General features: G+C 36.3%; 1 protein-coding gene across 6 annotated transcripts in view; it reads right to left on the bottom strand.

Annotated features, from left to right (window-relative positions):
- The window catches only part of LOC135680757 (epidermal growth factor receptor kinase substrate 8-like protein 3), a 49,926-nt gene that overhangs the window by 16,714 nt on the left and 17,072 nt on the right, over positions 1-16,140 (bottom strand). For all 6 annotated transcript variants that reach the window (XM_089113866.1, XM_089113865.1, XM_089113867.1 and 3 more), the window contains 12 exons: positions 15,559-15,592; positions 14,897-14,930; positions 13,093-13,154; positions 12,767-12,838; positions 10,369-10,458; positions 9,825-9,974; positions 8,692-8,736; positions 5,478-5,558; positions 3,682-3,762; positions 2,871-3,032; positions 1,084-1,204; positions 262-347 (listed from right to left, as the gene is read on the bottom strand). In XM_089113866.1, the coding sequence (XP_088969992.1) occupies positions 262-347; positions 1,084-1,204; positions 2,871-3,032; positions 3,682-3,762; positions 5,478-5,558; positions 8,692-8,736; positions 9,825-9,974; positions 10,369-10,458; positions 12,767-12,838; positions 13,093-13,154; positions 14,897-14,930; positions 15,559-15,592 (1,018 nt within the window). The remainder of the gene's footprint in view (positions 1-261; positions 348-1,083; positions 1,205-2,870; positions 3,033-3,681; positions 3,763-5,477; positions 5,559-8,691; positions 8,737-9,824; positions 9,975-10,368; positions 10,459-12,766; positions 12,839-13,092; positions 13,155-14,896; positions 14,931-15,558; positions 15,593-16,140) is intronic.

Below are 16,140 nucleotides of genomic sequence, written 5' to 3'. Positions count from 1 at the left end.
TGTTTCTGAACCTTTGAATTGAATGTCAAATAATTTTAAGCCGTCAATCAAGTCTGTCACAGGCAGAGGTATTGAGCTAAAGTTCCTAAAGGATGACTGCAGTTCAAGTTTTCATTCATAGACTGTAGATCTAGGCAAAAATTACAGTGGTTTTGTAGGAAGGAGACTGTATTTACTCGGCTTTATCTCAACCAGATACCAATAGGCGAACAAGATGTAGTTTTTTCACTGATCGAAGACAAATGGTACGAATCAACATACCAATAAATTGAAGGCGTATTTGAACTTTTGGTACATGTCAATTGTACTGGCTTCTGTTGGTCCCTTCGCAAGACTTCTGGCTCCCTCTGGAAAGAAAAAAAGCAACTGTGACAAGCAAAATTATAGAAAATGACGATAGAACATTGCTATTAGCAAAATAATGTAGATTCTTGGGACATGTACTGAGGAAAAATGTACCGAATACCAAGTGGTAACAGGGAAAGTAGAAGAAAAAGAGATAGAGGAAGACAGAAACAGACATTTCTCGGTTGGATAGGCAAATGCTTAGACAGAAGAGGCGTGGACAATATTAGATTGGCAGAAAACAGAACTTTATATCATGCTGTGACAGCCAATGTCAGAATCTGACAAGGCACTATACGACGACGATTAGGAAAATATTTTTAGCTCATCTTGATTGTTGGGAGAGGGGGTTTGTTTGAAAAAGGTTGCTTCATTGGGAGATATGATATCAATGTTGGGGGAAGTATTGCTCAAATTTATAAAGATTATTTATTTAAGAGATTTGTTAGTTATATTATAAAGGAACAAATACTTTATCGTCGTAAGAATTTCCCATTTTTATGTAAAAACTATCGTATAAAACAGATACAAGTTCTAGCAAATCGAAAGCTTTTCGTATTAACACACACTAACCTGTAGTACTGTAAAGATCATAGGACAAGACAATATAATTAACAATGAAATCGCTATTAGACTCATGCTCCTTAAACTAACGACGGAGCGCTTACAAAACTGCAACTAAAATCGACAAGCTATTAACAAGAGTTTTATATCAACAAGATAGGAAATTTTGCTTACCATATTTTCTCTTCATGCTTTTCTTTGGCCCTTTAACACTTAGCTTCTTTCTTGCATCATTCATTTTCTTCAACTCAACAATGAAATCTTCAGCCGTTTCAATACATCGATTCAGGGCTTCCTGCAGTTCAGAAGATAACACGTTTTATAAACATGCAAGAGAACATCCCTCCAAAAGGGTGTATACTACTGTTAATTGGAAATAATTCTTGGTGTTCTAGTCAAAGGTACCTTTTGCTAAAGACCTGCCTCAACTTTCATGAGGGCTGGGATGAGATGGATCTTCTGATGACGTCATACTAGCCTTCATTAGCAACTGAATGTTTATGACAAGGTTACCGAAAACAAAACATGCCAAAACTTTTCACTCTTATCAAGAAACGTTTGCTGAACAACAGCAATTAAAAGAATTCATATATAAATACAATATATACATAGAAGCATTGCAACATATACATTAACATAATGCGTCGACAGATTGTTGTTATTTAGGAAAGGTTGGCAGTGTAGTCTACTGGCTAATTGAAGAAGGATCAGGAGCATTCCCAACCTAGATAGACCTGCTCGAAATTTTGCCTTTTCTCATTCCGTCTGTCTCCTTCGCAGAAGCCCACAGAAAGAAAACCAATACTGATCTCTCAAGCACGAAATAAACTGTCTCCTTCGCAGAGGTCCAAAGAAAAGAAACAAATACTCATCGAAATATACTGTCTCCTTCGTAGGAGTCCAAAGAAAGGAAACCAATACTCATCTCTCGAGAACGAAATATACTTGGAGCAAGTCTACAATCTGGAAGGCTTTTTCATGAAAACAAGAACAAGATGACTCGCTATTTCTAAAAATGATTCGCTTGATTGCATTTCCTATGCAACCTTTCATTAACTGCCAAACAATTTGGAATTATTCTTAATCCGTTAACCATCTACCAAGGAAACGGATGACAAAAGGGAATTGTGTCTCTAATTTTGCGCATCCAACGCAAACAATTTCACCTCTCATTCTAATTCTAAACAGATCCAGAGTAATCTATGCCAATGTGCTATCATTTTCTATGCTAATTTACGCGAATTTACCTTCGTTCAAGTTTGAATAAATTGTTGTTTTATGGAAAGAAGATTAGTCGGCCGCCAGCCATTAATCTTAACGAGTTTCAGGCTATTGCCTTCGAGCTGAAACCATTCATGAATGCTATGTTGCTGCGAAGACGGGCATGACATTCGAAAAAAGGCCACCCCTTGGAATGTATCCCTTTCTTGTTTGGTTGTAGTAAAAAGTTGAAGGAATAATATAACGCTTCAAGAAATACGAGCCTAGGAAGCAACGTAAGCAAACCGACCGTGCAATTTTTGTATTTGTTTATGTTTAAAAACCAAAGTTAGCTTCTTAGGGTACGGAAAAGCTTTGCTTGTCGACAAGTGTCCTTGACCTTCTTCTCGTTGTGAGGACACATCGTGATTCTTAAGCCCAGGTTGGAAGAGAACTGACACCTCTCTTCAGTCGAAGTGAAAGTTAAGCAATAGCAGGGGAAGGGGGCAATTCACTTTTGCGAATAGCGTATGAGATTCAAACAACAAAACAAAAAGATTTCCAAGGTTTTTCCAGATAAAAAATAGGACTGCCATAAGTGAAGGAGATTTTCATGTAATGATTTGCCCTTCGGACAGGGGCTCAGACAGCAGCTCCTTGCATTTGTAGTCTGTGAACCTTTCGGGCAGGTTGCTTTTAATCCTGTGAATGTGAACTTGTGTTAAAAGTAAAGCTTTTTCACACGTGGGTATAACACTCACAACATCTCTGTTTATCCTTGCTTGGCGAGTTTCCTTAGAGACATAATCAGCGGATGTTCTGCTGCCAGTGCGCAAGATCTCGGTTGGTTTCGGCTCGGAGAACTTTTGGAAGGCTTCAACACGTTGGTGAACTCCAACACCGTGTCTAGGACTTGATAGATTCTGAAAAGATAAAAAAGAAGTCAGAAATACGAACATAACAAAGATGCAATCGCCTTTTTCAGTTTCATGATGGCATTTAACTTTGAAATAATGATATCATTTATATACACATAAATTATTTCAGGCAGGCAGCATTGGAGCATCAGTTACTCTACCCAGCACGAAAGATATTGTTTATACCCATATTAGAACATGCTATTAGAAAATTTGTATTAGATTTGTCATTGCATTAACAGGTCCATGGGTGGCCTGGTATAGGAACGCAATAAGAGAAGGGAAAGGACAAGGTGTGATGGAAAAATGCAGGAATTTTGAATTTCAGATCAAACATATCATCCAAAATTTAGAATTTAATCAAAGATAATCAAAATTCAATCCAATGAAACGAATCAAACAAAAAGCTTAATGAGATAAAAACCTATTTCTGCCGCCAACAAAAGATAAAGAAGTGAGCTCCTTGACAACAGGTAAGATGATAATTTAAAGCCTCGTTATTTATACATCATGTCTATTACCTTTGTGAGACCACAGTTAAATTTTGGGATGATTTTATTAAAAAACGACATAATTTAACATTGTTACTTCAAACGGTAACGCTTTCAAACTATAAAGGGAGAGAAATTAAATAAAAAACAATTTTAGAACTAACATCAGTTTCATCATGGACGTATCCAAGATTTTCTAGGTTTTTCTTTGCCACATTGTCGCCTGCATCTTCACCGTCAGCAACCTAAAAAATAATATATAACTTATAATAAATAAGTCATGCATCTAATACCTAACTTATAAACGGGAGAAATATAAATTTAGAAGGCAGGTTTTAATCAATTTATAAAATATAGAGTAGGCTGTGTACTTTATAATAACTGTCTGTTTCTCACTCAGGGGGAGGGGGAGGGGGCAACTACCTTTCATGTTACTTTCTGTGCCCCCATCTTTTACTGTGCAGAATAAAAATCAATAACAAGAAGATTTGTTCTACATTTCTTAACGCGAATATGTCATAAACATGTTGGCTGAGTTGTTAAAAAAATTGGTCAGTTAGAAATAAGAATGAGAATGGGAATGGGAAGCCATGACGTAGCACCTTTACTAATGGCAACTTTAACGATTGAGAATGCTTGTTTGTGTTCTTCTTTACAGAACCGTTTTGAGTGCGAATAAAAAGATGGCCTAATCCATCATACGCTTTTAAAATCAAGTGGCGCCGTTATTTGATTAAAATTTCTTTCTGTTTCCCATTCTTCACCCCTATACAGGTGTCACATCTTTGGGAATCATCTTTCATGTGCTTTGATAAAGAAAAATGTGATGTTTCTCTTTAATATGTGTCAGCAAGATAAAATAGATGAACCTTAAAACCAAGGTCATGCAGAATACTCCATAAGATTGGAATGGTATTTTACAATATAATAACATAATGACTCGACTCGTAACATTGATTGGCATTTCAAATATTTGAAATGAATACAAAGGCAGCTATGTGATAGTGTACTGCCCACTAAGATAACGTTTGGTACCTTGGTATTATTACTGGGAAATAACGGGATTGTATGAGGAAGTATTTGTTAAGCTTGCAAAACATTCACTAAATCGTTTGGAAATGAAACATGACTAATCAGTCTTTGTGTTGTTCGGAACTCCGAATGCTTACACTGTTGTATTGCTTTTTGTCTGGCGGCGTAAACTGGCGTGAAAAATTAGGAGACAAAGCACATCGGCAGCCAAATCTTAATCTTGTAAAGCACGTTACAAATATTTTTCAAGTTGCGAACTAGCTTATTTGAAAAACGGATTTTTGACGTGATTTTCCTCACATCTGAAAGTTCTGATGTAAACCTTTGGTGGTTTTGCCTAGAGGACAAATCAGAAACGGGCTACCGAAGCGAGCATTCCTACCCTTGTTCCTCTTTCGATCCTATTTTGACGGAGAGATCTTGCTGATTTGCTGTGTACAGTTCTTCAAGCAGATTTTCATTGGTGGATAGACAATAAAGGTGGGCTTTGGAGAAAGGATATCAACGTAGCATGTCTTTTGGATTCTTCTCCCGATCTCCTTCTTTGTGCAGCCCAGCAAGTAAAGAGATGTCGGGTGCAAGGCAAAGGAATTGTGACCGTTTGTTGTGAATCCTTCGACGTATTAAATAGATAGCTGACACTTGATATTCAAGTCGGTGCACTTTTCCTTGGGATTAAGACCAACTAAAATGCATTAGAGAGCTTTTACGCAAACAGAGTCTCTTTCACTCTAATACTGAAAACATAAACTCTAGCTTCTACGTAGATATTTCTTTACAAATACACACAGTCAACCAGCGCATTGATAATAGAGTGCAGTAAGCACAGTAACAACAAAGTGCCTTTCGTTTACTTTGATCAGCAATAAGAGACAACAAAGCTTAAATGAACGGTTAAATGCATCGTTTAACACAAAAACATCCATACCTTGGAATGTCCGTTGATTTTGGGAGACGATGTTTCTGAAAACCCACCGTTGACGACTCCTTCCCCGGCAATCATTTTGTCCTAAGGTAGCAAGCAAAACTTTAGTAAGGGATGCGAATGGGTTACGTTCGACGAGACCTTTTCAAATGGAAGAATGTTTATGCCCACAAAAGATCTTAGAATATTCAACAAAGACTAGCTAATAGCGTTACTATGGTTTGGGCGTTCGAATGCCATTGGCGGTACAATACATAAACATTTAAGGCAAATTCCTTACAAACCAAAGATAATTCCTTCATATCACCACTAGGAATGAAAACAACGACATTGAGTATACTTGATGACCTCTACAGAAAATTTCTACCACGACCATCACGCCAACTTCCATTTCAGTAGACCGTCCGGAGGAGTACGAAAGCCTGAATTCTGCGAAATTCACTTTCTCTGTCTGTGAACAAGGGTTACTTTTATATCGGGAAACAGAGTGGCATAAAACAAGGTCCCACCCAGCAAAGTCCTCTAAAACCCTATTTAAGAACCCTTATTCCGAGAGCAGTTACTGGGAAGGCCATCTGTTGGGTAAGGAGCACCTAGCAGTAAAGGGGACACGAAACGTTCGAACAATAAGGAGGTTCAGCAAAGCAGAGGGGGCGGGGGAGCTTGAACAGTTTACTGTGGCTTGCAATTTACTTCCGTACTTGTTCTGAAAATATTGGGAGATGGAGGTTAATTCTCCACAGCAACTGAAGTGAGATCGGGCAGGAAAGAGAATCGCAGTGCATCGAAAAGATTGTAGAGAATATCTCTGCTTGCTAACGCAGGTTCAATAAATGATTGGAGCAAACTCTTGGATCAGAGAAAGACAATCTTGACGTTTTCAGTAAGTTTCTGCTCAGCACATTTTTGACTCAACGTACAACATGAAAAATCTCTCTACGAATTCCAGCTCTCGATTCAATTACCAGCTTTTATAGAAACAGACAAGGAACTAAAATTTATACCAGCCAATCACAATCAATTTCAACTACTACTCAAGCCAATAAAAGTTAAGAATACGATTGACGTAGTTGATCCTAGTCTCAGCCTCAAAGCGAGGCTTTTACGCAAATTGCATAGTTTCGCAGTAGAGTAACAAAAGCATACACAATCAGAAATAAACGTGTTGATTTAAGAATAATAGTTTAAGTTTAGAATACCGAATAAAGCGCGATGGGGTTTCCCCGACAAAGATTGTGGGCATGGCCTCCCCACTTTTGCGAAATATGATAAAACAATCAGCTTAAATCATTCAAATAGATATAAATTTTAGTTTTAGACTACAGCAAATACATTAATCAAAGTCCACAAGTAAAACGGCATCAGCAAAATGTTTCCTAAAATTAGGGGGTTAGAGAAAACTTTCTTTAAAGTGGTGCAAAGATGACAATCTTGCTCAGTTTTTTTTTACTTTGATGACAACGTTCTAGCTAGGGAGAAAAAAAACTACTCTTTTAAGAAACATCCAAAAGTGATTTGTCTGTAAGATTTTTAATATACTCAAGAGACCGCTATCGCTTAAGAGCAAGGGAACGCTTAGAAAGCAAAACATCTTTAGACAGTGTTGAATAGCCTGCGTGCAGACGCTACGGAGGAGAAACAATCCAGAGGGGAGGAAAATAGACTATCCTTCCTTTCTGGCTTTTTTCTCCTCCGTAGAGTCTGCACGCAGGCGAGTGTTGAAAGGATCCAGTGATATGAGATTTTAGAATGCCAGCCACGTACAAAAAAGAAATGAAAAAAATAAGAACACAAACAGTGAGCTTTTGAATTCTTACTGAGGAGGCTGCCGGAGAGCAGCGAAAATCCTAAGAACAAAGTATGAACGTGTATGTAAGCTTTGAAAGTACCTAGTTGCCTAAATATGATTTGTCGAATAACACACGGGATCTTTTCAAATCATTTGGCTCAAAATACCAGTCAGTGAAATTTCAAGCGTACAAGCTATGCACCTAACTGGTCTTCCCACGTCTTGTCCTCAATCATGAAGATTGCCGAACAAAATGCCACAGGTGAGAGTGAGCCCTCTTTATAAAACAAACAACCATCAGTAAAAACTCATGACGAACAAACACGAATTCGGTTTGCCATTCCATTACCAAGTGACTGCTTTAACCAGTCTGGAATTTTGAGCAAGTCACTAAGATAGTATTGAAAGCCTAGGATTGTTTAAAGATACCTGCTACATGAAAAATAAGATGACTATTTGCTTTGATATTTTCCACCAAACAAGTCGAAAAACAAACAAGATACTGCGAAAACGCCTAGAGTTGTCGAAGAAAAATTGCTAAAATTTTGAAACAAAATAACCGCTTTAAAAATTGAACTCAACTACCCCTATCCCTTCAAAATATCGCTAATGTACCAAAAAGCTTCAATGAATGTACTGGATGATAACTACCTGTATCTTGGTGACTTGTATTAGACTACGTTATCTGGCATTGGACTCTGGCAGAACCATGTAAGGAGTTGGCAAAATATTAAAGAGGATAAAATTTTCTGAGCAAACCAAGGGGCTTTCATCAGACAATATACATGTAAGCACTGAGGCAAAAACTGTCATCGACTGCAGAAGTCTTTTAGGGCTTGAGAAAATGGCGTGTTAGCAATCGCAGAACAAACACAATTCAGAACATGAATTGCTTTTTGAAGAATTTTGACGGGGGTACCAGAACCGTGTTTAGAAAAACCTGCTTTAGAGTAACTAATTTCAGCAAACGCTATCCAAATATAAAAAACCCTAGCCAAGAGGTCTTTGAACATAAGAAACAAAGAACGTTCTCTTCAACATGAAACGCATTTCTAGACATAAGCAAAGTCCTTGCAACACTGAGTAGCGGTACCAAAGACTATCCATGGGTCAATTATTCACCATCTTGATTTCCGAATTTTTAGAAGGTTAACACCGATAAACCATCAATATGAACTATGATATGATATGCCTAGCGCCTAGCAATAACATTAAGTATCTCAAGTGTGAATTGAAAATAATAAAGGAGTAGCTTTTGCTCACGTTATACAATGATATATAAAAACTGCGTGAGATTCACTCATTAGAGTAGCTGAGCAATCCATTCTATTAACTGGGCTGTGAAAGGGCCTAACTCTAGGTTACCAGCAACCGTCGTAGGTTACTGGATGAAACAACTAGTAACGAAAAATCTAGTCCAAAACTTACTTTTCCACCTCTTCTTTTGTTGATATCAGATGCAATCACTGCTGCCTGTGAATCGAAATGAAACATATATGACATCAGCGATGAATCTAGAATACAGATTCAGTGCAGTAATTGTTAATGAAAACAAATAGCCTAGATTAGGATAAGACTAAAGCAGAAAAAAGTCATTCAAACGGAGCAGGTACTATATAAACATCGTTATATTTCTCCATAAGAAACCATTTACGAGAATCGGCTGGCTCAATTTCTTAGAAATTGAAAGATCATACTGTCTAGACCGTCTATGCAATACTTTGAGGTACCTATCATCTTGTAAACTTTGACAACTTGTGTTGATTTTATCATGGCAACACCAAGGAACATGTTTACTTGTGATCGAGAATAGAAATTAATCCTTATCAAAAAAAGTTGAGTCGCAAAACAGAGATATTTTTAATTAACTGAAGTTAACAATATTTTTTTACACTTGAACTTTAACCCTTTAAAGAACAAAGCTTCTAAGCTTTTAAAGAACAAAGAATAAAGATATCAATTTCATGAATTTTCCAGTCATAGCACGGAAATTTGGCAAAAAGTAGAGCCGAGAAAAGGTTGTCGTTTATTTTTTCTGTCTTTCGCTCATTGAACAATTCAAAGTTTGTTAACCGGCCAAACAGATAATAACGACATATTTTGCAATTTACTTTCAACTAATCCTTCTTCACAATATTTTTTAATCATTTCCATATTTAGAAAGATCATAACGCGAGCCAGAAAGTACTTATGAAGGAGAAATTATAACTTTGTTTCGTTTTACGAAGCCAGAAAAAGAATTAGATACAGCAAGATATTGCTCTCACAAAGCAAGATTCGAGTTCAAATGTAAGAAAAAATTTCACCACAAAGAAGTGGCAAGTCTATTCGAAAACTATTCATCTGAATAAAATTTTCAAATAAGAAAATAGTATTTTTCCTATTATAAAATCGATGAATACATTCATTTAAAGATTGTTTCAACTTAATGGTGCGAAATCTCTATTGGCATAAAAACAGAAACTTTGATAAAAAGTATTCAAAGCCTTGAAGAAGTGGAAAATCTTGTGCAAGGCAGCTGGCATGTAAATCAAAAGAGGGCTCAACCTAAACTGCATTACCTCTGAGGATTTGCATTGGAACAAATGGATTGCACCAACTTTGTCGTTGGAGTATCTTGTTGAGAAAATGAAGATATTATTGACAGCTGGGTGATCTGCGACGTAAGTACAAAGACTAATGTTTTCCAAAGAATATTCTTCGATAGTTTCCTGAAAATGAAAAGAGAAATTCTGTTTCAGTCATTTTGGTTAGAGAAAGTATAATTACTATTTAAGCAAGGGGTGAAAAAATGAAAATAATTACAGAAAATAAATAATCATTCCAAAGTTCCTTTGAGATTTCGCATTTTCATGGCAACAAATTACGGGCCTAATTCAATCGTTTGATGACTGGAACAGTGTTAAAGATATCACAGATGTCTTGTAACTTTTTAAATTTCAATAGATTGCAACAAAGCTTACGTTTTTGATACTGATCCTTTGAAACATTCGCTTTGCGTAACATTAAAATTTAAATTCGTCAAATTTTTTGCTTTGAGGTTGGGCAGTTTACTTTAATGAACTCTAAGTCAAAAGAAATTATGAATTAATATTACAGACTCACATTTGTTTCTCCATTGGCCATTACTAGCTTTGCATTCGAGACTTTCATGATCATTAACTGGGACCAGAGTCCACCATCTTCACTGATTTCCTGCGAAACGTGACATGGTTGAAAACATGAGAGAAATCGTAAGGACAAAGGATAGATACTTGTGTGCCAACAAAATTTATCAAAAACTGCAAAAATTCAGGTTGGGTGTGAGTGAATGGACGAATCTGTCATACTAGCGTTCACGTGCATCCAAGCATCCACAAGGGACTATTTATTTTATATCAGTCAAGAAGTCAAGAGAAACAATTTGATAGTGAAAACAAAAACGCAATGAATAGTCAAATTCTCCAATCTTGATTGAAAGGGACAAACAAAAATCACAAACACTTGAAACAGTAGAAGGCAATACAATGTAAAAAGGAACCGGCAGATGTCTAAAATGGATGACATTTAAACCTGGTATATAGAGTTCCAAAGAGGATGTTTTTTGCTATATAAACAAAGAAGTTTTAGATACAAGGCCTCCTAATTTTCATATCTTATAACGCTTTCCACGTTTAGTGACGTCGAACTTCATTTGAAAACTATCAAATATCAGTACCTGCTATCTCATGATTTGAAAGACGTTTGAAAGACGAAACCGAACAATCAAGCAACGGGCTGTAATTTTTATAAAAAACCAACCAACCAAAACTAACCAACCAAATAACTTATGTTGGTAATACACGCTTTTTTATAAGGAACCACTTTATAAGGAACCTACATGTAGAAGGCCGAAATATCTAAAGAACTTCTACTACTAAAAACGAAATCTCTAAGGAACTTTCCAATTTGAAAAATGTTTACAACTGCAAGCATCAAAAACTAAAAAGCTGGTTCCATTCATTTGCAGCCAATACTCGTTTGCTATTCATGTGTCAAGTGCTTCATTAAGCAGTTTCATCACATGCTGTCTCGCCCCGTTTCTCTATTAAGTGTAAGGGCTTATTTAGTCAAAACAAATTAAGGAACTATTAAGGAACTTTTGGTACTACAATTTTGACGATTTTAGGTCTACGAATAAGGAACTTCTGAAACTAGGCCTTGAGGTAGGTTCCTTATAAAAAAAGCGTGTATGACAAAGCACACAGACTTTCGTGTGTCTTTAAACTAACTTCCATATTCACTTGAAGGGACGTAAGGCCGTACATTGTAAGTTACCAAGGAAAATATAGCCTTCCATAGAAAAACTAAAAATTACACCTATTTTCTTGTGGCTCAAAGATCAAAAGAAGTAAAACATTTTTAACGGTCGACAAGTACCATCAATTTGTCTATATTGCTCTAGCAGGGGATTCATTTTGATATGGCAACATAATTATGCGCACCAAGAAAACCGAGGATGGCTACAAAAACCCTTTGCTTAGAGTAAACAGACAAGCAAGTATTGAAAACACACAGTAAAAGCAATGATTTGGATAAAAGGAAGCTTTTACACGCTGTCAAACAAATATCTTTATGAAATGCGTCAAAGTAAAATGTATCACGCAAGGTTGTTATTCATTCGCTTTTGGAATGCGGTGAGACGGGCATTTGTTCTGTTTTGTGGCATAATTCCTTCTATTTTGAAGACAAAAAGCCACTGTTATATTTCAATGAAGAAAACTTTGTTGAATATTATCAAACACACATTTCCACAAGGCAAACAAATAGACTATTTCCACTTGCGGAGAGAGGGGGGGGAGAGACAGCGTATGCTTTACAGGGGGGTCATAACAGGGTTTGTCCCAGTTATGTTGTAGCAAAGGATTCTATATTCATAAATCTTTTATAGCTTGCAGGAAAGCTGAGAACAAATTTTCTTTTAAGAATACATCTTTTATCGCAGGACACATGGTCTATTAATCTTATTTGAAAACAATATTTTGCTCTTTTAGTAAAATATTTTCTCCTGTCTAAATCTCTTTACCTTACGCCCTCAAGAACAACTAAGGACAATTCAGCCAACATGTTTTGGAAAAATTAGTCCGCGTCTCAGTTTGCTGGTTCTTATATAAGGAAGAGCTGTATCAAATTGGAAATTGATGAATAACCCGGTAGTTACATTGCAGCAGAAATTTTTGTGGCTCACAATAATCTATGATACAACTTAGTAGCGCCTCCATTAAAGATTGAAATAAAATAAAATCCTGACAAAGGACACCTTACATACAGCAGACAGCATCCCCATATCAACAGGCATCTCTCGTGTCCATGCTACATTATAATAATATAACATCTAATTTTACAATAATTACGACCCCAATCGACATCATTTCACCTTCCAGCCCACTCGAACCGAGATGGAGTGACAATACCATTTGTTTACATGCAAATTTTATCCCACCTTTCATAAAATCAAGCCCGTCGACTCGGAAGCTATACTCACATTGAGTTTTTTCAGTGCATCTTCTGGCAACAGTTCTCTGTTTCCACTTATGTGCTGGAATGATGCAAGATGCTGAAATAAAAAATTTAAAAATATTCAGCTTGAGCAGCGATTATAGTCCTTAATATACAATAAATTGATATCCCGAGATCGTTGACGAAAAATGCATCTATCAAGTGTTGATTTTGACGTTAACTAGTTCCTTAGTGCCTATGCCTGCTCACATAAGAATGCTCACATTTTCTAATCCACCTCCAAAATGCCAGTTTTCGCCATACAACTTTATACATAGCTGTAAAATTTCTGAAAGTAGCAATTCGTCCTACCTCAACACGATAGCTCATTGTCTGTCCATTTGACGTCATTTCTGTATTTTGAACTAGAGCATCTGAAATGAAATTCAACTTCCATAAAAATATATTGTATGTCAAAGGTGTGCCTACCTTAAAATATTTTGTATGCCTAATGACAACATACCGGGATTTACATGGAAAGGGAGATTTTTCTGTATCACTAGAACTGGAAACGATCTACAATTGGTGTGTAAGACCGTTTTAACAAAATCACGTTGAACAGTAGTATTAACACATTTCCACATCCTTAAAACATCTTTTGTCCCTGCCAGCTCCCTAAAAATGACTGGTAAATCATTCAAAAAATATCTCGTACATATTCTGAGGAAATCCTTATCATTTTATCTAAAAATTGTTGTAAATCTTTCTATTTTCGTTGAAATTTTGCACGCTAAATGCTAGAGTGCAAACATAAACGAGAGTAGAACCCCGTTTCCATTTTCAGGATCTCTCCAGGCGGCTATAAGCATTCATCAACGATAGACTTTATCAAAAAGGCTAAACTATCATGTTTACCCGTTCAATTGCAGAAACATTCTAAATGAGAACATGCATGCTCTGCTTAAAACTTTTTCTATTGCTCGAAAACTTTTCCAAGAATTTGGACGAACTAGAAAAATCTAATATGATGGGAGGAAGGGGGTCCCACCAGATCGCTACAATTTTCTGTTAGTTGTTGAGTGGCAAAAATAGAAAACGTGCGGTCGAATTCAAGAAAAGATTTCCTTAGAATCATAGATTGTTCAAAAAAAGAATTTTTACAAATAACGAAGAAAGACATTTCAAGACGATTTCAAATGTTTGCATTCTTAGTGTGATTTGTGACCGTTCTTGAATGAATGAAAACGAGCGTGTGCTCATAACAAACACCGTTATTTGTATTTTGATTCACCAAAAAACGGTGAAACGCTTATTTCGAGGTAAGACGAGGTCAAAATGTAGGCCAACTGTTTTTGTGTAGTTACTGTTTTGCAATGAGCGTGAGTATGTACATGAAGATTAAAAGACGCTTCAATACTCATCCGGATTTCGTATGCTGATCGCATTAGCATCATAGAGAGTTTATTTTGTTTAAATAAAGCACTGTTTTGAGATTAGTTTCATTGTATATACAAAACTTGTATCATTTAGAACTTCTACAAGTCGTGTGACCCCAAGGTTATGTATAAACCCTGAGGATATGTATTAACCCCATGATCCCTTATTGACGCGGGAATTTTAAATATTCAAGGCATTAAAAGCAAATTACTAAATATAAAAATTAAGGTATCACTACTTCTTTCATTGTTTTATTCTTTAAAGAGCATAAATAAGAACAGTTTATTATATACTAAATGCATAAAGTTGCAGACTGAAGGGATGAATATCAAAGAGCTTGTTACCTTTGCAAGGTAATTAAATATCTTAACCTTTTCTAACTTCAAATTTTAGGCCCTTCCTTTTTCAAGAAATCGCTGCCAGCAGAGTTCCCGTATTCCTTCACATCATTCAATGCGATCCCTAATTCATAATATTTACTTTGATCTTCCACAGCTTTTTAAACAGATATCTTTCTACTTCAGACCGGATGAAAAGATGGCTGTTCGATGTTTTGTACAGCATATTGCGAAGCATAGTTAGGTAGAGTATAGAGTAAATTGAAAACAGCGTCTGAAAACTACACTTTTTGGGAGGATTTGGATGATTCGGACAGGCTCAGGCAATATAATAAAGGAAATAAAACAACATCCATCTCGATAAAGGCAAGAGGTGGTAAAAATACGGATAATGGCCTTACCAGAGTGTGAAATTCCGTTCGAAAGTTCTCTTTGCTGTGGGGAAACATAAAATGAAACTTCGTATTTAAAGGAGAAAGACAAAACAGTTCATTACTGTATAGCAAAGAAGAATAGCTTGTTACTGTTTGCCCTAGAGAAGGATAGGAGAGCATGGCAGGATAGAGGTGGTTAGAGCTTAAGGGACTATTATCTTCCATCAAGTAAATAAGACCCCAGGAGTAAGTTTAGATAAACGCATTGATGTAAAGGATGCCTTTCTCATACCCTTTCGGATAAAGGTATTTTGATCCTTTATTGCTCAAGGAAATTTACCCACTATCTCAGTTATGCTATTTCCATAAATACTGCTTCATATAAATCCTACGAATATTTTTAAATAATTCTAAAAACTGCAGCAAAAGTTAGATGATCAATGGGAATTTTGAAAGAGAAATATGTTCTTTGTGGGTAACAACCTCCCAGGGGTGCTCCTGCAAATTTTTACAAAGCATTCACAACAGCAAGGTGAAATGCTCAGTTCATCTAAATATCTAAATAGAAGGATCGAATTCATAAACGAACAAAATGAAAAAGAACGAACAACAACGAGCAACAACGAACAAAAACGAACAAAAACGAACAAAAACGAACAACAACGAAAAACATAAATGTGTCAAATTACCTTAACGTCAGCACCACTGAAATGATACACTGGCCTGAAAGACAAATTTACCACTTTATAGTCATTTGGCATCAAAACATGACCTTGCAAGGTTATCATAAAAGGTTATAAATTCTTCACTTTCTACATACCACGAAATGTTCTGAAATCCTTACTATTGTATCAACTTATAATTTGCCAAGACCTGATACGTTTCTGGTTTCTGGTTTCTGAAGCAAATTAGAGCATTAAAGGCCATTAATTATTATTTTTTCGGCCTCCACTTGCTTTGTGTTTTACACTGGCATAGGATAAGTCCCCAGTTAACTACTCCCAAGCACTCTCGCAATGTTTATGGCTCTTTGCGAGGCTAAACCAAACACATGAATGTGTCCTGCCTGTGCAGTTTTCAATTTCAAAGCACAACTGTCCTCGCAAGTGTAGAAAAAGAACAAGATAATCGCTGCTACTACTAGCCATCTGGTGTGATATTGCATAAAACAGAGATGAAAGAAGCTTAAATAATCAAATTTTTGTTTAACCGAGCGCGTTCATTGTTACATTAATAAAAATCACCGCAAATTCTATGAAAATTCCTGGTTT

This window comes from Rhopilema esculentum, chromosome 18, assembly GCF_057945365.1.
Source record: "Rhopilema esculentum isolate cy_ngs chromosome 18, ASM5794536v1, whole genome shotgun sequence".
NCBI classification, from domain to species: Eukaryota; Metazoa; Cnidaria; class Scyphozoa; order Rhizostomeae; family Rhizostomatidae; genus Rhopilema; species Rhopilema esculentum.
The sequence above is the reverse complement of the archived record's forward strand: the minus strand, read 5'-3'. Positions and strand labels throughout refer to the sequence as shown.